Genomic DNA, 26579 nt, shown 5'->3' with positions numbered 1-26579 from the left:
GTGTGTGTGTGTTTGTGTGTGTTTGTGTGTGTGTGTGTGTGTGTGTGTGTGTGTGTGTGTGTGTGTGTGTGTGTGTGTGTGTGTGTGTGTGTGTGTGTGTGTGTGTGTGTGTGTGTGTGTGTGTGTGTGTGTGTGTTTATGAGATTGCAATAGAAGAGAATCAGACACCTCAATCTCGACACCTTCAGAAACCCGTTTTTGGTGAGAATCTGCAGAAGTTTTGAGAGACTAGGCTGCAAACTGTATTTTTTGGAAACTGGTCCCAGAGTGGGTAAATCTCAAAATGCCAGAGCTGGAGACCTGATATCACAGAGAACTACAAACTAACGTGATAAAAGCTGTGTATTAAAGTGAGATTAAAATGTAAAAAAAAACAGATCCCTTTGTCTTTCTGAGGCTGATTATCTGTCAGGCTACTTACTTTTTTGTTTTTATTTTTAATTTCAGTTCGTTTTCTTGTAGAATGCGTGTGTTGTATTAGGAGTGGGCATTGCCAAGGACCTCATGATACGATATGCATCACGATACTTGAGTCACGATACGATGTGATATTGCGATATCCAAATTTTGCGATATATTGCGATATTCTACATAGTTCACTGAAAAATGTAAAAGGCATTATGCACCTTAAAATCCGAGTTGTATGTACATCAGATGATAGTGATAATTCATGGTACAAACTGAGTCAAAACAATGTAATTCAAATTATCCATGCCATTTTATTGTAACTATACAAGCGCAAGTTACAACAACATATTTGCATGAACAACACACTGTCTGAGGTAGCAGTACAGTGACAACTCGCGGAGCAGAGGTGCGGAAGTTGTACTGGATTTACGTCTGAAACATGATTTATTATTTGAAAAAAAAAAATCGATATATCGAAATATAGATATTCGATATCGTATCGTGATACAAAATATCGCGATATATTGCCGTATCGATATTTTTTGCCCACCCCATGTTGTATCGTACAATATTGTAGTTTTCCACCTCCATGAATAATCTATTTTCATCCATTATGTCCTGTGAGCTTTCGGTTCCACTGATTGATTGATAACTTGTTGCTTGTGCACCACAATGCATGCAGTGGAAATGCCCTGATTGACTTGAATGAGTGTGAATTGCTGCGGCCCCCAGTGGAAATTGGGGGCTACAGCGCCACTACAGGCCTGGTGTGTGTACTACAGTGTTTGGTTTTCAGTGGATCCTTCTTGAAACGATGCCGTGTTTACAGAAAGCTTTTTGAAAAAGAGGTTCAGTTTGTGTGTGGGCGAGGCCTGAGACACTGACAGTTTGTTTGTCGTGGTTGTTTTGGAGCAAATCTCAGAATCTATGGTAACTGAGACACTGGGTTTTAATGAAAACATCTGCAAAAGCTGAAGTCAAATGTGTGAATGTGGTTATTATGTAATTGGATTCTCAGCTGAACCGAACAACAACAAACATTTGAACATTTAAATGATGCCAGAGGAGAAAACTGGTTTGAAGCCGTCGTCTCTTGTGACGTTCACTCGGCACAGCTGTGATAAAAAGCTTCAGATGTGTTTTAGTCTTTATGAGAACGGAGCTGTCAGACTTCTTAAATTTAGATGTTTGTTGTTTGTTTCTTTGTTTGGGTCATTTCCTGATTTAGCTTGTTCTGTGGTCCACGCCTCAGGCCCCCTCCCCCCTCTCCCCCCTCTCCCCCTTCTGTCTGACCTGTCAATCACAGGATGTAACTCGTGATGGAAAAGTTTCACCTTGTTTCCAGCAATTTTCTCCTGCAACAACACACATACACACACTTTTACAAATCTATTATCAGAACCCAAACAGCAGACACAGACAGTGACGTCTCTGCAGCTCCACAAACTTAAAGGGATAGTTCAACATTTTGGCAAATTGGCCCATTGCCATAATCCCTATAGTCATAGCAGTAGGTTCGTTAATTAATTTTAATTGTCGGTGCAAGCTATTTTTAGAACGGCGGAGCAGAGCCATGAGCTGCTTACAGCTACGCTACGGAGGCTAATGGGATTTCTTGGTTTCCCTCATCAAACTCATCAAATACACAATCCAACAACTCCACAACGCTCTGGTGGACAAGTTGTGACCTGCACATTCACCACGCTATGAGATAATAACAGAACGTTACCAGACAGAGTTGTTTTAGAGGGAAATACAGAGACTGCTTGATGAAAAACTGTCCCAGACAGGAACGCGCATCAGCGGTTTTGCATGTATTCACCTCTAAAACGACTCTGATTGGTAACGTTCTGTTATTATCTCATAGCGTGGTGAATGTGCAGCTCACAACTTGTCCACCAGAGCGTTTTGGAAACCAAGAAATCCCATGAGACTCCGTAGCGTAGCTCTGAGCAGCTTACATGATCAACTTCATCCGATCACATCATTCAAAACATCAAACAGAAATCATATCGTTTTGCACAATTTCTCAAAACATAATTCCATAATAGTGTCAGCTACGTCAACCACATCTCTCATATTTATCAAATACCTTGTAAGATCAGAGCCTCCGACCCGGTGTCCCAGCTCTCGTCTCTGCGGCACCGCCACACAAAGTCCGGTCCATTTCTCTGATTTGGTCTCTTGTTTCTCTACGGAGTTCCCCCTACAGCTTCAGAGTGCATATTTTAACGTTAACAAGAGGTTACAGATTACGGGGCGTGTTTGTGTCGTAGTACATAAGCCGGGTCAGAGGCTCTGATCTTACAAGGTTGGTTTTCAGCTGCTAGGTGGAAGGCAGAGAGCCTCCATTCTCCCTGGAACTAGTTACAAGTCACTGATTTAACCAGAACTAGGACTCTGGAGCTGGAGACAAGGGACACATGGAGCTGAGTTCCTCTTTAACGTTACCCACCTCAATTGACATCGCACCATGGAGTGCCTTCTCACCAGCTTCGTTGAAAAACAAATGCACATGGACAGACGAGGAAGGAGGAGGGTTAGCTGTGAATTTTTACGACAATGCACTTCCAAACTGCAGGGGGAACTTCATAGAGAAAAAAGCAACCAGACTTGCAGAGTTCCCTTCCTCTTGCTGTAAGAACCAGGATGTCATGACTTCTCGTGGCCTCAGGTCGGAGTCTCAGCTGCTCCTGACGGTTTGTCTTCTGTCTCTGAACCACATGAGAACACAGACTCTGTGGATCTCTTCTTACCACTTCATCACACAATAAGACGTTTCCATTATCACAGCACTGATTGTTCCTCATTGTTTCTCTGTCTTATTATAAAAAATGAATGACTCTGAGCTGAGGCTCCTGCCTCAGATTATTGGAGAAACAGACGACGACGGCCCAGTGATTGATGAGGACGATCAAATCAGTGACGGGAAAACAATCTGCTGCTGTCAAGAACAAGTGAACACGTCTTCTCAGTTTTATTTTCACCTCGTCTGTGGACAATAAAATCCAGATCTCACTTCGTCAACGATGTCGCTGCTGACGTTTTCTCACTGCAGAGTTTGTTTGAGACAGAGGGTCCGTGTTGTCACATCAGTGATTGCTCTGTTTGCTCTCTGATCCCCAGTTGCACCATCCGATCCTGCACAAAACAGAGAGAGTAAATACAGTTGATTTTAATGCATTAAACTGTCAATGAATATTTCTCGTCTCTTAGGACAGAGGCTTTCACTCCTACCTCGTTTGGTTTGGACTTTCAGGCGTCAATAGAGGGTATGCGTTTACGTCACGTTGCCCTCGTTCGATCGGACTGAGTGGCAAAACAAACCTCCCTCAACGTGCTGGTGGATAGCGGTGGACTTATAAACTGGATAAAATATCTTATATCAAAACAAATTGATGTCAAAAGGAATCGACAACCAGCTCCACAAAGCCGTCTGCTCCACTGACACTTCCTGTAACACACAGTGTGACCGTGGTACCTGCAGAGTGACTGACAGGCTGCTGTTACTGTGCAGAGGGACGAGATTACAGCTGTTACTGTCGTCCTGACAGTGACTCCCGACGCTTAAACACGAGCTGCTTTTATTCTGGAAAACTCTGACCAGTCAAACTGTAGGATGTGTTAGAGGACTAATTTATCTGTCTAAACATCATAATGACACCTGAAACTGTAAACACAGCTGATCGATCGAAAAAAAATTACCGCTCCAGTGAATTTACTTTCCATCATTGAGAACAGGTTCTTGAATGTAACTTGGTAACTTGCCAGGAATTGTCCTTTAATTGACGCCATTAGTTGTAGCAATGTCACTGTTATAGATTTTCTTGGTACGATTTTTGTCAGAGAAATAATCACAGTATTACGATTATCACAATTATTATGCATTGATTAATTTTACAACACTATGAATCTGTAAAGTCAAATATAGTCAAAATATAATTATATTATTAATTATATAGACAAAATATTTTAAGTATCTATCTTGTAATATATGACCAATATATTACTGTGCATTTACCTTTACTTTGGCGTACAAAGCCAAGTGGGTATCCTGCAGATGGTGATAGATATTAGATGTATTTGAAGGGAATAAATGTCTTCCTGTACCAAACTTTACCACTTAGGCACATCTCTGTTCTGCAACCCGCACAGAAGTGAGACGTATCCTCAAGATTTTTAGCAGCTCTGTTAGGTCATGCTGCTTTACATGCTGGCAAAGCTAGACGTGTCAGACTTGTATCGGCTCGGAGAAAATTGCTTCGTTACTGCGTCGTTTTTAAACTTTGGCGGCTCTGCCACTCGTCTTTTTGCCACTCAGTGGACGTTCCACAGCGACTTCCCAGTACCGCGACGTCATGTGCATACCCTCTATATGTCATAAACAGTTCTTTGGTGTGAACCAGTAGTAGGCCTGTTTGATTAACCGTTTTAAATCGTTAAATCGAGTTCAGCTCCCGTTCTTGTATCTGTTGCCCTAGTGACTTCTGCCTCCTTCCTCCCATCGCGCTCTCCCCACGCACAGTAACAAACATGTCGGCGTCCATTAAGGCCAGCGAGGAATTTGTTGCCAAAAAGACCAACGGCCCTTTTCCACTACACAGTTACAGCTCTGCTTGGCTCGGTTTAGGTCCTTTTCCACTACAGCTCTGCTCGGCTCGGTTTAGGTCCTTTTCCATCACAGCTGAGTTCTTCATAGTTCCTCCTCAGCGGGGACGGGGCCGCTCAAGACTCTTCCAATGACGACGCTCTATAGTCGTAATCGGAAATTGGGTTTTGAGAGAAGAAAATTGGGATTTCACTTTTGGGCAAAATCGAACAGTCCTAACCAGAACCATCAGAAACACCTTGAACTAGGGATGTCAACGATTATACATTTTCTTGGTACGATTATTGTCAGAGAAATAATCATGGTATTACGATTATCACGATTATTATGCAACTATGAATGTGTAAAATCAAATATAGTCAAAATATAATTAAATTACTCGTTGTTTACACAAAATATCTCAAGTATCTATTAATATATGACCAATCATTAATCCCCCAAGGGGAAGTGTTTGAAATATTCAGGTCATGAATTGTGATTTATACCAAATGTTTGTTTATTTTAATCATTTTTTGTTTTGTTTTGTTTTTAATTACAAAATACACACTAATATGTAAATTCCTACCAATTCAATGTTACGTATATTAAATGGACCAGTATCTGTGCATTTACTTTTATTTTGGCGCACATCTGCCGATATGGTTCCAACATAATCTTTTTTTGAAAGTAACGATATTTAGGAACCTTTACGATTAATTAATTGTGGCATTTAAAGGTGTACAGAAAAGAAAATTGAATTTGAGCCCACTCTGGGTCATAAAATTAGTGTAATAACTCATCTATCAGACGATGTAGGCCAAACTTTGTGCAAAATTCTATTTTTGAGTAAATCCGGGATGAAAGTGTGTATTTTTTTTTCTCGCATTGGATAATGCAGGCGCACGGATTATACGTCAGCCTGTACACGATTCATCAGCCACTGATATTGGATCCGTCATCCGTCATTCAAACGTCTGAGACACGCACACACACACGGAGCTCGGTCTCGCCCCAAACTTTGAATATCCCGCCCGCTCGATAACGACCAATCAAATTCATTTTCCTTACTCGGGTAAACTCGTGTTGCAGCTCGTGACAACTCGGCGCGACAAACGGGACAAACGGCCATTTCTGTACACCTTTAAATCAGAAGTAAGCGGAATATTTGTGTCAATGTAAGTCTTAAATAGTTATATCTTCCGACAGCAATCACTTACATAGAGTGTTTGGTCTGAAACACGGGTCTGTCAGTCACTCTGCTCTGCTGTAAGCCGAGGAGAAAACTTTCCTTGTATCCTACAACCTTTATCCAATGAGGAGAGAGAACGACATAAAGGGGCGGTCCTCTCTGTGTGTGCAGCCAAGGGATGCGCGTGAATGTGGTGACGTAGGGACGAGGGCGAGGGCTGCTAACTCCATCGGCTGACAAGAAGTTAGCCAAAACCACCGGATCGCTTACTTCTGCTTTAATTAATTGTGGCATTTAATACCACAATTAATTGTGAAAACAAGTAATCGTGACATCCCTACCTTGAACCTGCGTTCAGACTGTCAGTTGTGAAAACGCCCTGAATTTCCCTCATCAGTCCGACACTCCCTGAGCTCTTAGCTTAACTCTTTAGCAAATGGCTCAATTAAAAACACTGACGACGCCTCCAACATGTCAAAAACCCTGCGGTTGTTCCCTGTGCTCAGGTGGATGGAGAGGACGAGTGTTGAAATGCAGCAGGTGTTCAGCGGAGGGAGCAGAGCAGCTGTTTAATGCAGAGCTCAGACTGAGAGCTCAGGTACCCGTGAGAGGACGAGACAGGAGTGTGTTTGTGTGCTCCCGCGCCTCGGGCTTGTCGAATTGGCAGATCGATGACGCTTTAAATCAATGTTCCAGCAATACCGCAAACCCCATGGAAGCCATTAGTGGATTAAGATAGACCTCTGTTCCACGCCGAGCGCCCGTTCTGCCTGCAGCTGCTTTCCACATGACAAATGGGAGGAAAAACTGTGAAATGAGACAAAGGGGAAAAGGGCAAACATGCGGGGTGAGAACCGACGCTGCGGTGGGGGGGAAAGGTTGACAGCTCGGGGCTGCAGGTCGGAGCTGAAGATGAGGACACACCTGAAGCTCCTTCACTCAGAGAGTCATGGGAGGGAAGAGCTGTTCTCTTGTCTCAACCAACCAGCACTTTATATATATGAATCCTTCGCAGGCTCAGGAGAACGTCTGGCCGGCCGTGAATAATAACACGCTGCTGCTGCTGCTGCACATGTAAAGTAGCCTGAGCCGGAGCTGGAGAGAGGCTGAGGGCTGCAGCAGCAGAGAGAGAGGACGCCAGGGGAGCTGCTCCTCCTCTGCTGCTCCTCTACCGTTGTTTATGTGCCACTGTCTGTGGCTCATTGATCCATTCGTCTTCATTACGTCTCCCTGTGAGAACTATTAACTGCTGCCACCCTCAGTCGGGCGTCTGCCGTGTTGACATGCACTACACGGTCTCTGTCTCTCTCCGTCCCTGCCTCCTCCTTCATCCTCCTCCTCCTTCATCCTCGTCCTGCAGGAGGCAACAGCCACAGTTTTACTCTGCTTCACATCGTCATTATCTGGATCTGTCCGGGTTTTAAAGGACAATTCCAGGCAAATTCAACCTGAGGCTTCCTAATATTTTAAAGGGACAACGAGGAGTTTCTATTTGGTTATAAAAAAGTCTCACGTTAATGTGGATGAATCTACGCTACCAACACTTGTTAATGGGCCCATTTTCGATAAATATATTGTTTTGTCACTATCGTTATTTTGTTATTATTAGTGGTGGCGGAAATGCTGGGCGAGCCGACCAGCGTTTCTTTACTTTCGGTTTCGTGGCGAGTCATGAGAATAATGCCGCCGAAATCGCTGTTTATGGTGGGAACTACGACGGTATGTGAACCTCTTTGAACCTCTGACTTTAATTCTTGATGAATGAAAACATGAGTCTGTCTTGCGCCGGTCAAAGAATTCTACGGTGCGCGCGGAGGCTCATAAATGTAGTGTGAAAACGCTTCGCTTTTCCAAAACTCCTCGTTGTCCCTTTAAAGGTGCAGGAAAAAAAAGAAAAAATTAATTTAAGCCCACTCTGGGTCATAAAATTAGTGTAATAACTCATATTTCAGACGATGTAGGCAAAATTCTATTTTTGAGTTAATCCGGGATGAAAGTGTGTTTTTTTTTTCCGCATTGGATAATGCAGGTGCACGGATTATACGTCAGCCTGTACACGATTCACCAGCCACTGATATTGGATTCGTCATCCGTCATTCAAATGTCTGAGACACACACACACACACACACGGAGCTCGGGCTCGCCCCAAGCTTTGAATATCCCGCCCGCTCGATAACGACCAATCAAATTCGTTTTCCTCACTCGGGTAAACTCGTGTTGCAGCTCGTGACAACTCGGCGCGACGAACAGGACAAACGGCCATTTCTGTACACCTTTAACAAAACAAAATTAATTTGCAGATTCTCTTTTTACTGTCTCAGTTCTGCAGTAGTTGTGTCTGTCCCTGCATCGCCACAGCAGCGTAGAATGGGAGCGGACAGATCTTAGGCTGTTTAGGGCTGTTGAAGCTGCTGGCTTCAAACACACACCGAGGGGTTTGTTCACTTCAAGAAAGAGTTCAAGAGAATTTATTCGTCACATACAATAATACAAGATCATCGCAGTGAAATGATATGTGCAATACTCCAGTGATTGTGCAATTAAGAAAAACAAGAAACATGACACGCACATTAATCTGAAGAAAGACAACGTGTTTGGAAATGGAGCTGTAATACAAAGTCTCAAACTTATTGAGGTGTTTTTACTATGTTTACAGGTCATCTGAAGCTCCCGTTTGTTTTATCAGCAAAGGAATATCAACTCGGAGCCGAGGCACCACGTTTTCGCAGCAGTTAAAGGGATAGTTCAACATTTTGGCAAATTGGCCCATTGCCATAATCGCTGTAGTCATAGCAGTAGGTTCGTTACCTTTAATTGTCGGTGTAAGCTATTTTTAGAACGGAGGAGCGGAGCGGCAGGCTGTTCAGAGCTACACTATGGAGGCTAATGGAATTTCTTGGTTTCCCTCATCAAACTCATCAAATACAAAATCCCAAAACTCCAAAACGCTTTCGTGGACAAGTTGTGAGCTGCACAATCACCACGCTATGAGATAATAATAGAACGTTACGAGACAGAGTTGTTTTAGAGGTAAATTCATGCAAAACCGCTGATGCGCGTTGCGTTCAGGGACAGTTTTTCAGCAAGCAGACTCTGTATTTACCTCGAAAACAGCTCCGTTTCGTAACGTTCCATTATTATCTCATAGCGTGGTGATTGTGCAGGTCACAACTTGTCCACGAAAGCGTTTTGGAGTTTTGGGATTTTGTATTTGATGAGTTTGATGAGGGAAACCAAGAAATTCCATTAGCCTCCATAGTGTAGCTCTGAACAGCCTGCCGCTCCGCTCCTACGTTCTAAAAATAGCTTACACCGACAAATAAAGGTAACAAACCTACTGCTATGACTATAGCGATTATGGCAATGGGCCAATTTGCCAAAATGTTGAACTATCCCTTTAAGAGTAAATCTGGCTTTTGTTTATCCGGACGAAAACAAACGGGAGCTTCAGACCTGTAAACATACTGAGCAGACGAGACTTTGTTTGAAGCCATCTGATGTTGTCTGTGAAAAAAATTGTGGTTTTTATGGGATGTAAACAGCCCAAACAGCCTAAGATCAGTCTGTTCCCATTATACGCTGCTGTAGATATTCAGATTCATTCTTTTAGACCTAAACTATTAGGAAACTAGAGCGCCAGGTTGAATTTGCCCGGAATTGTCCTTTAATTGATGTCATTAGGCATAGCAATGTCACGATTATAGATTCTCTTGGTATGATTTTTGTCAGAGAAATAATCACAGTATTACGATTATCACAATTATTATGCATTGATTAATTTTACAACACTATGAATCTGTAAAGTCAAATATAATAAAAATGTAATTGTATTATTAATTATATAGACAAAATATTTTAAGTATCTATCTTGTAATATATGACCAATACATTACTGTGCATTTACCTTTACTTTGGCGTACAAAGCCGATTGGGTATCCTGCAGATGGTGATAGATATTAGACGTATTTGAATGTCTTCCCGTACCAAACTTTACCACTTAGGCACATCTCTGTTCTGCAACCCGCACAGAACGAAAATGCGGTAACACGTCGTTGTTGTGTAACTTTGTGAGTTTCGCTGATCTCCCTGTAACGGTTCCAACATGATCTTTTTTTGGGAAAATGACGGTATTTAAGGAATCTTCACGATTAATTAACCGTGGCGTTCAATAGTGCGATTAATTGTGAAATCAAGTAATCGTGACATCCCTAATTAGACGTCACTATACCGCAGTAACAGCACAGGTGCCTCTGAGTCTTATATAGATTCTTATGTTGTGTTTTTATCCTGCGAGCTTGAGCTTCTCTTCTGACCCATATAATGTATGTTGCATAAGAATGAGTCAAACATCCTCCCACTCACGCTCGTGAGAAGCTCGGCTACGTCTGTGACAGAGCTCGGGAGCGTAGAGGAAGAAGAGCCAGAGATAGATGAATAAATCCCTCTTGGTTTGGTTTGGTCTGCATCCTGTTTGGGGGGATTCTCTGCTTAATGCACTCACACCTTCAGATGTGACTCTGGAGACGTCCTGCTCCCACTCCTCTCCTCTCCTCTCCTCTCTCTCAGCTGTCACCATTGTGTATGCGAAGCATGTTTTAGTCTGACTGTGTGAGCGCAGTGAGACATCATGGGTCATCAGCAGCAGCTTGCGCTTCGCCCCATGAATCCAGTTCGAGTGCCAAGATCACTTTCACCTCGCTGTGCAGATTCATAGCTTCTCTTCACTTGTGAAATCTGACACGTTTGACTTGTACTTGTTGTGCAGGGTTATTTCTGAGTAAATATGAGACACAAAACCACCCACCCAAACTGCAAAATACCTCATATACCCTGCAAAATGAAGCACTGCAACCAAAACTACATATGGCATTCTCAAAATTCATGTAATCAGATTGTTGTCCAACCAACTACACACTGTGCATAATGAAAAGCACTCTCATCTTTAGTATGCTCTGCCATAAAACTAAAATAGTTCAAATTGTAGAGAATTCTTCAGATTGTGACATGCACAGAAGTATTTGAAAAATATCAGTGCAACATATGCACAGCAGAAATTGCTGAAAAAATATAGAAAACTCTCACATTCTTGTATATTTTACAAGTGCTAAACAGGATTTTTGTTTTGTTTTGCAAAAAGCATTTTCCTATTGTGAACATAAAGATTATTTCTACAGCTTTATGATCTGATCATTGTGTTTTCCTTTTTTCGATGTGTGTAATGATGTTTTTCATCATTCATTTTGATTGACTCAGGGTCTGATTTGACAACAATGTTTGGTTTTGAGCAGTCTGAACTGTTTTGAGGCAATAGTTTGGTTTTGCAGGAAGACATTCACAAGGGGTGAAGTGAATGTAGTTCGAAAATTAGGTTTTGTGTTTACAAGGATGGAAGGTTTCAAGAAATGTGTCTTGGCAATTGAGAAAAACTGTAGTGCTTACTTCCTGATTGAAGTGGTGACAATTAACCATTGAGGTGTTTGACCAGGTGACACATCACATATATTGGCCAATTAGCTCATGTAGTGTCTTTTTGAATGGCAGTGTTTTGAAATGACAAACATGTGAGTCTATGTCAGATTGTTGTGTTTTATGCAGAGAACCGTGTTCAGTGAATTTAAAAAGGGACATTTTTAATTGCAAAATGTGTGTAAAGCAGAAAATGTGTTTAAAGTTTTGGAGACTTGAGAAGAGGTTTTGCTCTCTGTAGTTGGGTTCACATGGAGACTCTTTCCTCTTTCTGAGTGAATTCATTCTGAATGAGTCGGGTTTTAGCTGTTTACATGTGATATGATCTGGTATTTACATGAGCCACTGCATTTATTATTCACAACAGATGTTTTACAGCCGTGTGGCACGCTGAGTGTTCTTGACGGGCTGGCCAGAACAACTTGGCAGCAGGACCATTCACACGGTTCGAGCTGAAATTATATAGAAATTACTTCAGTCATTTTTTCCCTCTTTTTTGGGCTGAATCCGGCTGGGGTTCTGGCCGAGAATTAATGCTAGTGAGCTTTGTTGTGTCCGGGCTTCTGTGGGTTCAATCCAGTTGGATTTTAATTTTCAGGTCTGTTGAGAACTCTAGTCCAAACATCCTGCGACTGATCACAGATCAGATCTTTGGTCTGATCAGCTCAGTAGTTGTTCATAGTTTTGACTTTTTCATTCATTAAAGCATCTGCAAGTGAAGAAACATCAATACACATTTACGTCAACACGGAGCAGAAAGAACGAAACCAGACAACATTCAGTTTCACCGTTGTCGTGGCACAATTTTCAGTCCTTTCAGTTTAAGAAAAGGTTAATTCCACCTCTCTGAAATCGAATTAAATTTCATTCGGTTTGGGCTGCTTATTCTGACTGAGCTGTTTATTTGGAGCATTTTCATTCGGTTTGGACTCTAAACCGATTCTAATCATTGTATTTGGCTCCCTGTAAACGCACCTTGTGTGTCAGTTTAAATATTTGTGCTATACATGTCATTTTAGTGTTGTTGCAATTGGAAAAACAAACTGTAATCTGCCTCTCTCTCTCTCTCTCTGTCTCTGTGTCTCTTCTCTGGTGCAGAATCAACCACAGATCTGGCCGACGTCCTCACTGCTTCCGTCTCATCTGTCCCGGTTGGAGAAGGCGAGGAGGCAGAGCATGGTCTGGTGGTGGTGCGGCCGCCGCTGTTGCTATGTGTGAAGGAGAGCCGTGTCGTCGTCGTCAATGGAGACCGAAGGCTATCGTGATCTCCTGGAGACCAGCGATGGTCAGCGGGGCGGGGGCGGGGTAGGGCTGCTGGATGGAGGGGGCGAGGCGGGGGCGGAGGAGGGCTGGAGCTCGCCATACCCGCTGGGCTTCCAGGTTAGTGTTGTGACAGTCACGAACAAACCGATTCTATTGAACGGCTCGTTAACATGAACGATGGGAACCGAGTCGCAGCTGGGAACCCTTTGTTTCTTTTTACATCTCTGTGTGTTCATAACAGTCTATTGACCTATGGCTAAGCCACGCCCCCAAACGCGATGAGCCAATCACAGTGCCCATAGCTGGCCCACACACTCGGACATTCTCTGCTTCCACGTCCATTGAAATGCATTGCAGTTAGTCAGTTTTCATTAGTTTTTATATATGTTTTTTCTTGACATTTTAAGTTTAAAATGGTCAAACGGTGTGCATGGGGTACATGCAACTCCGACACTAGGTATCCCGAGAGGCTGGGCGACGGGGTGGATTTTTTTTAACCTTTTCCCAAGCCACATCTCAACCGAGAGAAGTGTCTGCTCTGGATAAAGTTATACGGTAGACCACAACACCAACTAAACATGGATAAAATTAACAAGGATGTCTACATCTGTTCTAAGTTAAGTCAACAACGTATTTGAGGTAACATATTGTCATGTTTAGATGTTAGCCAGATTCGATTCTTCTACGATTTTTTGGATGGCGATTCGATTTAAATTGCGATTCTACGATATTGCCGATTCTCTCGATTTTTAGTCTTTAGCATTTTTAACATTTATCTGCACACAAATACTGTAGGAGCCTATAAATTAACATACTCCATTATAAAGTGAACTTTCTAGCCTTATAACCCTTTTCAAAACCTGTACTCTCTGTATGTAAAATAATATATAAAATATATTATAAATCAAACAATATTTAAAAAAATGAAAAGAAAAAAAATGCGATTTTTGAAAAAAGAAATCGATTTAAAAATCGTCAAAAAAGATATCGCGATATTTATGTGAATCGATTTTTTCTCCCACCCCTAGTGTGTATGCACAAATGGCAAATAAAGATTTTGACTTTTGACTTTGACTGTATTCCAGGTGTCCCTGACCACCGTGCTGATGCTGGAGCTGGTCCTGGGCTTCAGCAGCAACCTCACCGTCCTCGTGCTCTACTGCGCCCAGTCCAACCTGGTCGACTCCGTCAGCAACCTGGTCACCGTCAACCTGCACGTGCTGGACATCCTGGTGTGCGTGCTGTGTCTGCCGCTGACCGTGGCCGTCATCCTGTTGCCGGGCAACGACAGCGGCGGCGGCGGCGGTGGCGTCGGCAGCCTGGCCACGCTGTGCTGCTTCCACGAGGCCTGCGTCACCTTCACCAGCGTGGCCACGGCCGTCAACGTGCTGGTGATCAGCCTCGACCGCTACGACATCTCGGTGCGTCCGGCCAGTCGGCTGCTGACGCCGCGGCGAGCTGCGCTGCTGCTGGCCGCCGTGTGGGCCGTGTCGCTGGCCGTCTTCTTCCTGCCCTTCCTCGAGGGAGACTTCTTCTCCTCCTCCTCCTCCTCCTCTTCCTCCTCGGGGGCGGAGGAGGAGGAGCTGGAGAGGAGGAAGAGCAGCAATGACTCTGAGCTCGCCACCGGGGAAACGCCCGTTTTCTCCTCCCTCTCTCCGTCTTTGTTGCCCCCCACTCACCCTCACCTGTCCCCGGCGTGGCAGAACAGGACCCTGCTGTGCGTGGGGGGGCAGGGCTACTACACGGGTCTCGCCATGTATTACCACCTGCTGCTCCAGGTGCCGTGCTGCTTTTTTTTATTTTATTTCATTTAATTTTCATTTGTCCATACTCCTCACTAGGGATGTCACGATTACAGATTTTCTTGGTACGATTATTGTCAGAGAAATAATCACGGTATTACGATTATCACGATTATTATGCATCAATACATTTCACAACACTATGAATGTGTAAAATCAAATGTAGTCAAAATATTATTACATCTAATCTACTTTTTTATAACCAAATAGAAACTCCTCATTGTCCCTTTAATATAGGACCAGTTATTAATCCGCCGGGGGAAGTGTTTGAAATATTTAAGTCATTAATTGTCATCTACCAAATGTTAAATTCCTACCAATTCAGCGTTACTTTAGATAAATGGACCAGTATCTGTGCATTTACCTTTACTTTGGAGCACAAAGGGCTGGGAGGTTTCAGAGTCCTCCGTGGCTTCTCTGAGTTACAGGGGGTCTCGGCGTAGCAGTGCATGTCCATATGACGATTGCAAATGGATACCAACTGTCTTCGTAACAAAAAGACACACCAAAAAACATCCAAACACCTCCATGCTGCTCGTATGTAATGTCTGTCTTGTATTGAAGCCCCGAAATGCGAAATTGTTCAGAAAAACATTTGCGCCGGCATAAGTGCGATTACTGACGCCGGCGAAGAGGAGCTTCAGTTACAAACAAGCTTGAAATATAGACTTAAATTTCGGACTTTTTTTTCGAACAATTTTGCATTTCGGGGCTTCAATACAAGACGGATTGTACGGATTATTTTGGATGTTTTTTGGTGTGTCTTTTTGTTACGAAGACAGTTGGTATCCATTTGCAACCGTTATATGGACATGCACTGCTACGCCGAGACCCCCTGTAACTCAGAGAAGCCACGGAGGACTCTGAAACTTCTCCCAGCCCTTTTGGGTGAACTATCCTTTTAACTTTCTCAGCTGCCGATTCCAAATTCTGTATCGCTTCTGTCTTTTTCTGCCAGGTGCCGTGCTTCTTCATCGCCGTGGCCGTCATGTTGTTCACCTACTCCCGGATCCTGCAGGCGCTCAACATCCGCATCGGCTCGCACATGATGAGGACGACGCGGAAGAAGAAGAAGACGGCGGCGGACGACGACGACTCCACGACCTGCGCGATACGCTGCCGGAGGCGGCGCCGGCGGAAGAAGAGGAAGGAGGAGCTGAGCCTGCCCACGGCGGACGAGGTCGTGTCGTCCAACCAGAACCAGAACCTCAGCCACCCTCCTCTCATCCCGACGTCGCCGACCCCGACGACGCCCACATCGCCGCCGCCGCCGATCTCCTCCTCCGTCGTCGTCGTCCCCCAGGCGGCGGCGATATCCGACAGCGGAGTGACGGTCACTACGGTCAGCACCGCCGCCACCACGCCCATCGCCACCACCCCGGCTTCTCCGACCCCGGCCTCGGCTTCGGCCTCGGCTCCAACGACGCACGCCGCCACCTCGCCGCTTCCCGCCGCCTCCATGGGCGTCCAGGCCTCGGTTTCCGCCATCATCGCGCTGAGGCGTGCGGTGCGGCGACACAGAGACCGCAGAGAACGCCAGCGTCGCGTCCTGAAGATGTCGCTGATCATCATCTCCAGCTTCCTGGGCTGCTGGGCGCCGCTGTCGGCCGTCAACGTGCTGATCCTGAGCCTCGGCCCCAGCGACGGCCTGGTGCGGCTCCGCCTCTGCTTCCTGGCGATGGCGTACGGGACGACCATCTTCCACCCGCTGCTGTACGCCTTCACCAGACAGAAGCTGCGCCGCGCCCTCAAGACGCGCGTGAAGAAGCGGGTGGTGTCGCTGCTGCAGGTGGACCCGGCCGTCAGCGGCGGCACCGTCATCCACAACTCCTGGGTGGACGGCGGCGGCCAGAGGAAGAGCCGCAAGCCCCGGGTGGAGGCCAGCGACGCCACCGACCGCTGTCTCACAACAGAGGCAGTGAGGGAGTGATGCCGCCGGTCCGATGTGTGTGTGTGTTTGTGTTTGCATGTGTGAAAGTGTGTGTGCACTGCAAAAACTCAAAATCTTACCAAGAATATTTGTCTTATTTCTAGTCAAAACTAATCTCTTTATACCTAAAATAAGACTCATCACATTAAAAGTAGCTTGTTTTTTGACACTTTTTACTTCTTTCAAGCATATATGCACTTCAAATAAATAGAAAAATCTGATATTGGGGCAAGTTTTTCTTCCTTATTACTGTGCGTTCACACCAAAAGCTTCCAAAGCGTCAAAAACGCTCGAGGGTGGGCTTCAAACAAGACAGCTCCCAAAACGGCAAAATATATTTTCAGCCGCTTTGGTCGCTCGTCACACAAGTTCGATCGCGCTGGTCATTGGGGAGCCGAAGGAGAAATAAAAGGCAGCCGAAGGACGTCTCTATTCTGACAGGGTAACGCCGGTTGCCGCCGAACCGCGTCATAGCTAATTACCCTAAAGTTAACCAGGGCTCAACTTCTTGTCTGGTGACGCTTTGGACGCTTTGGAAGTGTGGCGACGCCTGTTGGCGCTTTGGGCGCTCAGTATCGCCGGGCTCTCATTGAAAATTAATTGACTTCCGGCGTTTTGACGCTTTGGAAGCTTTTGGTGTGAACGCACAGGTAGAAGCACAAAAAACTTGCTTTCACTGGCAGATTTTTCCAGAGATGGGGACTCGAGTCACTGTGACTTGGACTCGAGTCGACTCGAGTCGCTATTTTGATGCGACTTGACTTGACTTGACAAAAAATAAAAGACTTGCGACTTGACTCGGACTTGAAGGTTAAAGACTCGGGACTTGACTTGACTTGAGACACGATGACTTGAATGACTTGAATGACCAGCCGCCACCGCTGAATTTTTCACCGGCACGGCACCATATCAGTCGGTGTTTTGTTTTTTCCCCCCCTTTTTGAAAGGACCGCTGGAGAGAGAGAGGGAGGGGGAGAGAGTGAGAGGGGGGTTTGGTACGGAGGGGCCTCCAGGGTCGCTGCAGCGGGCGTGCTACATGGATCTATTATAATATAATACATCCATGGCGTGCTATCACGCTCGCAGCTCAGTGTTTTTAAACGGAGATTTCATCCGGAGTTTCAGTGACGGTGAGCGGCCTGACGCTGCTTCATTAACGCTGCGTCGCCGCCGCTGTTCAGAGTCGGGACAAACGCACAGTAACCAATAGACCTAACAGTCACCTGTTACCAGCGTTACCATAGCGAGAAGCTAACGTGTCCTTTTTAAAAATAAAAAAATCTCCTCTCCTTCAGCCTCACGTTCTCACTGCTGCAGAATCTGCAGTGACTACACAGCTGTTTGCCTGTCACTCATAGCATCCAGGAATGTTTCAATGTTACACATTCTTTGACTTTTGAATATAAAATATCAAATTAATATCTAACTACTTGGTATGAGTGCAGGCTGAGAATGGTGTTGTCATGATAGAATATAGCTAATAGATTTTCTATTCTATTCTATTGATGTAGTAGGAGTTAACCTTTTGTGATCAGATCAGGTATGAAGAGGCTCATTAATGCATTATAAGACATGATAAGACATAAGACATAATAGATGTTCTATTCTATTCTAATATATTGTCTTCACTTTATTTAGATTAGATTCTGCGGGTGAAATTGCAATAATAAGGTGACTTGACTTGGACTTGACTTGACCTATGCAGGACTTGACTTGGACTTGACTTGACATAACCTGTGACTTGACTTGACTTGACTTGCCCAAAGAAAAATGACTTGGGACTTACTTGAGACTTGAAGGTTAAGACTTGAGACTTACTTGAGACTTGCACATGTGTGACTTGGTCCCATCTCTGGATTTTTCTACTTATTTCAAGTGAAAATTTGTTTGAAACAAGTGAAAATGATCTAAAAACACGTAAATTTTTCGGTGATGAGTCTTATTTTAAGTGGAAAGAGATTAGTTTTGACTAGAAATGAGACATTTTGACAAGAAATAAGACAATTATTCTTGGAAAGATTTTGAGTTTTGTGCAGGAGATGGATGGTGTGTGTGTGTGTGGTGTGTGTGTGTATTCGTGCACCGGTGTTGTGAGAGAAATAAGATCCAGTTTGTTTACAAAGGTCAGGACGAATCCCACGACCTCTGGTTCCATGCAGATGTGGAAACAGTTGAGTTCTGACTGAGCTCTAATTAGCGGCAGCTTCCTGCCCCCCCCACCCCCCCCCCCCCCCCCCCCCTCAACACTCACCTTCATTAGTCCACTTCCTGACTGGCCACTGTTTCTCCATGGCAACAACGGCCAAGCATCACGACCACACCATAACTATTACTACTGAAAATCCCACATGTAGGGTGAAGGTCAGACCACACACAGCAGACACGCACAGTGGCAAGAAAAAGTATGTGAACCCTGTTGAATTTCTTAGTTTTCTGCATTAATTGGTCATTTAATGTGATCCGATCTACATCTATGTCACAAGTATAAACAAACACAATGTGCTTAACCTAATACCACACAAACAATTATAATATTTCATGTCTTTATTGAACATATCCATTAAACAACCACAGTGCAGGTGGAAGAAGTAAGTGAACCCTTGGATTAAATAAGTAGTTGAAGCTCAACCAAACGTTTCCTGTAGCTGCAGATCAGAACTGATCAACACTCAGGATGAATTCTGGACCATTGGTCCTCACAGAACTGCTTTAGCTCAGCCATGTTATTATGGGATGTCTGGTGTGAGCGGCTCTCTGGAGGTCATTCCACAGCATCCCTATTGGATTCAGGTCTGGGCTCTGACTACTGGGCCGCTCCCAAAGGTGGAGTTTCTTTTGCTGAAGCTGCTCTATATTATCTAGATAGTAGATTTACTTCAATGTTTAGGGTCGTTGTCCTGCTACATATTGCGTTCAAGATTTTTATTACAAAATGTGGCAGATTATTACAAAATGCGGCGCCTGGAGAAACTCTGGAAGTCATTTTGCCCTTGATTATGGCAAAGCAGCCTTTGACATGATGTTTACATGCTGGTATGCAGCGCCATTTTTACACCATACGTACAAAAAATACAAAAAAAAAAGAAATTAATAAATAAAAAAAATTGTTTAAATTAAATCTTAGTTTCATCAGTCCACAAAACATTTTCCCATTAGTGTTGTGGAGTGGCTACAATGGAAAGCAAAGAAATTAATGCAAAAAACTATAGAAAATTCCAAAGGGTTCACATACTTTCTCTTGCAACTGTACAATATTTTTCCTACGTGCACTTTCAGTTTGCATGTGCATGTACATATGCACAGATAGAAACACACACACACACACATAGACACTTAATGCACACTGATCTGTATTTAGTCAGTATCTGTGAAAGCACACCAATAACTACCTGCACAGATATTCTCAGTGAGACAATGTTAGAGGAAGTCTAGATTTCTTTTTCTTTCTTTTTTTTCCTTTTTCATGCCTTAATTGAGTTATTGAAATATTCTCATGGTGCTGAATGTCCAACTGTATGTTTACAACAAAGTGTCAGAGCGACAGTGTTTTGCACATACATACTGTATGGTAAAGCAAAAAAAAAAATTATGGCAGGTAAATGCAAAAGCAAATCAGATTCAAAGTTTACAGGCTCACAGGAAACTACCAGAAAACTGCAAAAAAAAGAAAAAAAAAAAAAAGGATTCAGATTTAATTTTTCCAATAAGCACCATGTTTTAGAGGAATGTGTGCGAGGTAAAGCTCAAAGGCATGACTCTTGTTCTTTTTCTTTAAAAATAAACCTCAGCGCACTGCAAAAACTCAATCTTTCCAAGAATATTTGTCTTATTTCTTTTAAAAATGTCTCATTTCTAGTCAAAACTAAACTCTATAAGACTCATCACCTAAAAATGAACTTGTTTCAAACTAATTTTCACTTGAAATAAGTAGAAAAATCTGCCAGTGAAAGCAAGTTTTTTGTGCTTGTAATAAGAAAGAAAAACTTGCTCCACTGTCAGATTTTTCTACTTATTTCAAGTGAAAATAAGCTTGAAAGAAGTAAAAAGTGTCTAAAAACAAGCTACTTTTAATGTGATGAGTCTTATTTTAAGTATAATGAGATTGTTTTGACTAGAAATTAGACATTTTGACTAGAAATAAGACGAATATTCTTGGAAAGATTTTGAGTTTTTGCAGTGCGGTCACGGTGACGGAGGGAAGGATGTTTGTATGTTTACACGTGTGCATGCCTGTGTGTTCTGTGTGTGTGTGTGTGTAGATGAATAAATGAGCGTGTGTGTGTCCAATGATTACGTGCAATAAATCGCGAGCAAAAGCAATGATGACCCCTCGGATGTGAACAAAGAGAATGTGAAGACAGAACTGTTGGTTTTCTATTAACGCTTTAGATTAACGGGGGGAAGAGAGAATAGAGGGGGGAATAAGACAAACACAACTGTAACTATGTGAATAATATGACAGGCCACTGTAACATTACTGAAACTATACCAGAGCGAATCAAAGGGCAATATTTTGTGAAAACTCTCTCACTGTAAGTCACTGCAGGTTAACTAGCATCTCGAAACCACAGACTTTACAGACTGCAGACTTCTGGACCGAGTCCTGGACGGACACGTTACACTGTACCTGTATCTCTCTTTCTCCTCAGGGCTTCATGTCTCACATCCAGACATGCTGGACATTATAACAATAAACCAGTCCTCAATCAGCTGTTGTATTATGGATGTTACTACAGTAGGTAAACAACAATAATAATGTCAGTTAGTAGGTAGGAAAACACTTTAAACTTTTTATACAGTGTCATGCAAAAGTTTGCCCCTCCTCCCTCCTGGTCCAAGTGTCTGTTAATGTGAACAGTTCCTCAAGTGGAAGATGAAATGATCTCCAAAAGGCATAACGTTACAGATTCCCTTTACAGTTTAAACAATATATGCAGTTGATGACGAAATTATTAGCCTCTAGGGGTGTAACGGTATATGTATTCGTCCCGTGCCGTCACGGTACGGGGGTCACGGTTCGGTGCACACAGTCACACGACGAATACGTCTGAATGAATATTTAAAAAAAAAAAAAAAAAGTCGAGTCCTCACTCGAATCCAGGTGGCGGTAATGAGCCTCGAAGCTGCCTGCAGCCGTCATAGCAGACGAAGAAGAGAAGTGATGAGAGAGTGAAGTTAGAGGAGGAGAGCTGTCTGCTTCATTCATGTCACTGTGGCTTCTCAATGAAACAAACGGCGGCGGCGGCTCGCGACCATAATACATCCATGCTCGCGACTGGTCCACCGGACAAAGTCCGTCGGCGATGTTTCATGGATGCGCGGTGCGTCGCTAGAAACGCATCAAACACGTAGCGCATGTTCAACCCGATATGTCAATCACTGGTGCGAGTAAAAAGACAAGTTGTGTGCAACAACTTATCCCGCAGCTTTTAAGCTTCTTGACATGAACACAGACAGGTGAGGAGAAAAGGAGACCGCACACTAATCAGACACATTTTGTCTGATGAAGGGCTGACGCCCGAAACGTGTGAGTGACATTAAACTGTCACGGGAGCTTTTAACTAAGTCTTTCTTGGTGGTCCAGCACCTAGTCTTCAGTTTTTTGGGGGATGTGCGTGTAGCTGCCTAATATGTTTTATGAACACAGGCAGGACCAGAAACATCACCAAAGTAACTGCTAGTCTAATTTAACTGTGTAAACCAACATTGATGTCAGTTTATTGTTTTGTTTTTTTTAATAATATTTTTTTAATAATAATAATTTAATAATTCGAATAATAGTTGCCAGTTGTCAAGTGCACGTTTTTTTTCCTCTAGAATTAATGAATGGCATTATAACACTCCTAATGCACTTGTTTTATTTTGTATTCTTTTTTCTTTTAACTTTTATAACACAAGACAGATTTTAGTTTTACATTCAATTAGTGTCTGTTGTACCGAAACCGTACCGAACCGTGACCCCTGAACCGAGGTACGTACCGAACCGTGACTTTTGTGTACCGTTACACCCCTATTAGCCTCCCTATGAAAATTTCACTTTGTTGTAAGTATCTCCTAGCCTGGCGAACACCAGACTTCATCTCAATGTAGATTGAGATTCTGGTCTGGGAACCACCCGTTCATTTTTTCATATTTCAGGCGTGGTTTAGCCCAGAGCTGTTTATTGGGCGCTACGAATGTCTATCAAATGCGTCTGTACGTAGCTTATAGCCAATCGTATCAATCATACCCGATGACGTATGTAGAGCGACAGAAATCTGATGAGGAAAAAAACCCTAAACGTCGCTCTTTTTAAAAAATAAACTTGCGGTCAAAACTACTTAAAACACTTTTTTAACGCTGCATCGAAAGGTAAAGCGTCTGCTGCCATGTTGGATCGACAAGCTATCAACAAAGTAGCTTTGGTGTGTCGCCATCGTCTTGCTTCCCCCTCCCCTGTTCTGTGATTGGCTCCCTTGTTGAGGGAACAATTGGGTCCATGGTTTCCAGGCTGACTTGCAGAGCAAATAAAATAGCGGAAGGCAGCATGGGTAAACCCAGGCTAAGTATTTCCCAAGTGCTGTTAAACAGAGAGAAGATTTTTTTAACGCATTTTCAAACATCATAGCTTTATTTTGAATGCTTGCATTAATTGACTTTGCACACAGAAATGAAATTATTTCACAAAAACCAAAAACTACCAGGGTCAAAATTATTAGCCCCCCCTGATGCTAATAGTCCGTTGTGTATCATTTTTGCTGGATCACAGCGTGCAGTTGTTGGTTTTAGTTTTCAGCAAGTCTCTGACACATCGCCTGTCGAATCCCAGCCCATTCTTCTTTCAGAAATCTCTCCAGCTCCTCCAGATGTGAGGCCTTTTCTGGCATGAACCTTGGTCTTCAGTCCACCACACAGATTTCCAATGGGATTCAAGTCAGAGCTTTGTCCCAGGCCAGTCAATAAACACTCACTTTGGTTCTCTGGAGGTCGTTCTTCACTAGGAGTGACCTATGACGTTGTTGTTCATTGTCATGTTGGAAGAGATATAGCAACAACCACAGACCCAGTTTTACTGCTGACTGCTTCAGGGTTTCTATCAAAATCTTCACATATTCTTCTTTCCTCATGATTCCTTCCACCTTGACCAGATTCCCAGTTCCAGACGCACTGAAGCATCCCCACAGCATAAACCTCCCGTTAACGTTCCCTCCTTGATCACCAACACTGACAGCATTTCACCGAGTTTGTCACAGTCGGGTCCATCTTCCTTCCTCACCTCCTCTTCCATACGAGTCAAGAGTTTTGTTGTGGAGGTGCGGATCGTCTTTCGTTTCCGTTTCATCCGCTCGTATTGCTCGGCCATCTCCGCTGTTAATGACAGGTTCAACGGTAGCTCCAACTTGACAACGTTCACAGTCTTTCGTCTTGAAACCCCGGGTTTCGGCACCAAAAAATGTTGTTTCAAAGTTGTTGGAGCTTCTTAAAAACTGACGATCACTGCCGTTTCTCATTCAAGCCGATCATATTTACTGATTTAAACACGGAAACACTGTTACAAGCGAGGAAAACAAACAACGGCGACATAAAAGTACGAGGAGGAAAAAGCAGATTCGTTACTTACTGGCGGAAGACAACATAATGCATTCTTATTTCAAAATAAAAGCATTTGTTATTGTAACCTATTATCCTAATGTCATAGAAAACTATTTACAACAGGGATGATGTTGATGATGCATAGTTAGTACCTAGTAGTACCCCCCAAGTCTCCTGGGTTTCCCATTCTTTTGCAGGCTGCTGCTTTGTTTCCCTTTTTCACTCTGAAACTGTAGAAAACTAAAATAATACACTGATATTGATGAAAATATTGAAACAAAGGAGAGTTTCATGTTTAACTATATGTCTTTAGGAGATAATTTCATCTTCCACTTGATGAACTGTTCACATTAACAGACATTTGGACCAGAGGGGAGGGGGGATCAAACGTTTGCATGATGTTACTGGAGCTCCTCGGGCTCTGGGCTACTCCTCCTCCTCCATCCTCACTCACCTTTTACACTCTCTGACAGGCAGACAGACGACAGTGATTCGTGTGTATTCATGTACATTTTCAGGGATGTAAATATTTAAGTGTCTGTTTTGGGTTTTAGTTAAAAAATAAATAAATAAATAAAAATAAATTTAAAAAAAACTTGGTCACAATCATCTGCCGGACAGAAAATCAGTCATTGTGATTTAAACTCCTGAGTGAGTCAGAGCGAGTTACTGTAAAGAGGAGATCCATGATGTAAGCGTTTTGTGTTAATACTGTATGTGTGTGTGTGTGTACACCGTACTGTACATTTAAGACCATGTGTATAGAGAAAAATATTAGTATTGTATAAGATTTATATTATGTGTCATTGTATAGAGCAGGACAGAATCTGTATTATTAAAAGGTGATCTATCTAATTCATGTTTCATGTTCTGGTTTTTACTAACGAGGAAATTTAGCATTTAATGTTTGCGTTTGACCTCTTAATGTTGTTTAAAATAACAAAAGCTACATTAATAATGTCTGTGGTTTCTGTCTTACGCCTTTATTAGAATATAAATGAAAATATATAACGTCATACATAAGCTGACTGAATCATCCTCTCTTTTAAAAACAGCCTTAGATCACAATGGCCACTGCTGGGATTCATCCTCGTGACTCAGCCAGGACGTCCTTCATCTCTCATCCTCTGCAACGTCCTGTCTCAATCCCTCTCTTTTCTCTTTTCTCTCTCTTTTATTTTTTTTATTTTGCAGCTGTCCCTCGCTTTCTACATTTCCTGCTTTCCACTCCCCGTTTTCTCTGATCCCTATATTTAGAAACTCTGTCCCAGATAGTTGCAGTATTTAGTGCTGACTGTGGCGGTGAACCCTCAGTCTGCTGCTGTGATGTGGCGACTGTGCTGCTAATCACCAGCGCTAATGAAGATGAAACTTGTTAGTCAGGTGGGACTGGAGCGCCTCAGCCTCCTTCATGTTTGTTGTGTATTTTATTTTTTCTCTCCAGTCAGTGTGAATCTGTGCGTAGTAGTCGTAGTCGTACATGTGCAGTGTGTTGTTTGTTGCCTTACGGATTCGTGCAGTGAATCGACACTGAAGATTCCTCCACCATCCTGCTTGATAATCTCATCAGTCGTCTTTCACACCCACGTTTTCCTCCCTTGGTTCTCCTCCTCCTCCTCCTCCTTCCTCCTCCTCCTCTTCTTTTTTTATTCTGCCGGTCTGCATCTCTCTCATCTCTTATCCACACTCACTCACTCCTTCCCAGAACAAAGCGAGAGGAACAGCTGCAGTGACGGTGAAGGAGGGAAAGTCACCTTGGGGGTGACAGAGGAACAAAAACATGAGAGTGGGGGAGAGAGAGGGAGAGGGGGAGGCAGTGTGGAGGGAGATTAGGGGGAAAAGAGGGAAGGGAAGGGAGGGAAGGGAGGCACAGAAGCTGGCATTGATCATCATATGACTAATAAAGGGACAGCACTGCATCACTGCAGAGAAAAACAAATGCTAATGCCGAGAGCAGAACGATAAGAGCCGAGCTGCCGAGGTGTTTTTCCGACCGCTGACGTCTTTATTTATCGCTGAGACGGTGAAAACATCTTCACCTCTCTGGGTGTCATCCAGGAAACATCATTTTTATGTCTTTATGTATTTAAAGCCTCTTCCTGTCTTCTATGATTCATGGTATAAACAGCTCAACCTGCAGTGACCTGGACAAGCAGCACGTGTTCACTGTGTTTGTCAAATACTTACACCCACAAAGATGCTTTTTAGGCTATATCCTTATTTAGACTACATTAGGAACAGGAAATGATTATATAAAATGCTTTGAATATTTACCTTTTGAATGGATTTTGATTTTGTAGAGTGTTTTTTTTTTAGCAGTGGCCCTGAGAGCTCAACACACAAATAGACAAAACACAAAC

The 26579-nt window shown here is 43.3% G+C and overlaps 2 protein-coding genes across 2 annotated transcripts in view; both read left to right on the top strand.

Annotated features, from left to right (window-relative positions):
- Positions 1 to 26579, top strand: part of sec61a1a (SEC61 translocon subunit alpha 1a) — a 238890-nt gene that overhangs the window by 119437 nt on the left and 92874 nt on the right. The gene's annotated exons all lie outside the window — the stretch shown is intronic.
- LOC310986079 (G-protein coupled receptor 22) lies at positions 12895 to 16647 on the top strand (the record flags this gene model as incomplete). The annotated part of the gene is made up of 3 exons (XM_083971836.1): positions 12895 to 13032; positions 14001 to 14693; positions 15676 to 16647. 3 exons carry the CDS (start codon positions 12895 to 12897, stop codon positions 16645 to 16647), a joined length of 1803 nt encoding a protein of 600 aa, XP_083827962.1.

This window comes from Trachurus trachurus, assembly GCF_905171665.1.
Source record: "Trachurus trachurus genome assembly, chromosome: 5".
In the NCBI taxonomy this organism is placed as follows: domain Eukaryota; kingdom Metazoa; phylum Chordata; class Actinopteri; order Carangiformes; family Carangidae; genus Trachurus; species Trachurus trachurus.
This window is presented reverse-complemented; position numbering and strand designations above follow the sequence as displayed.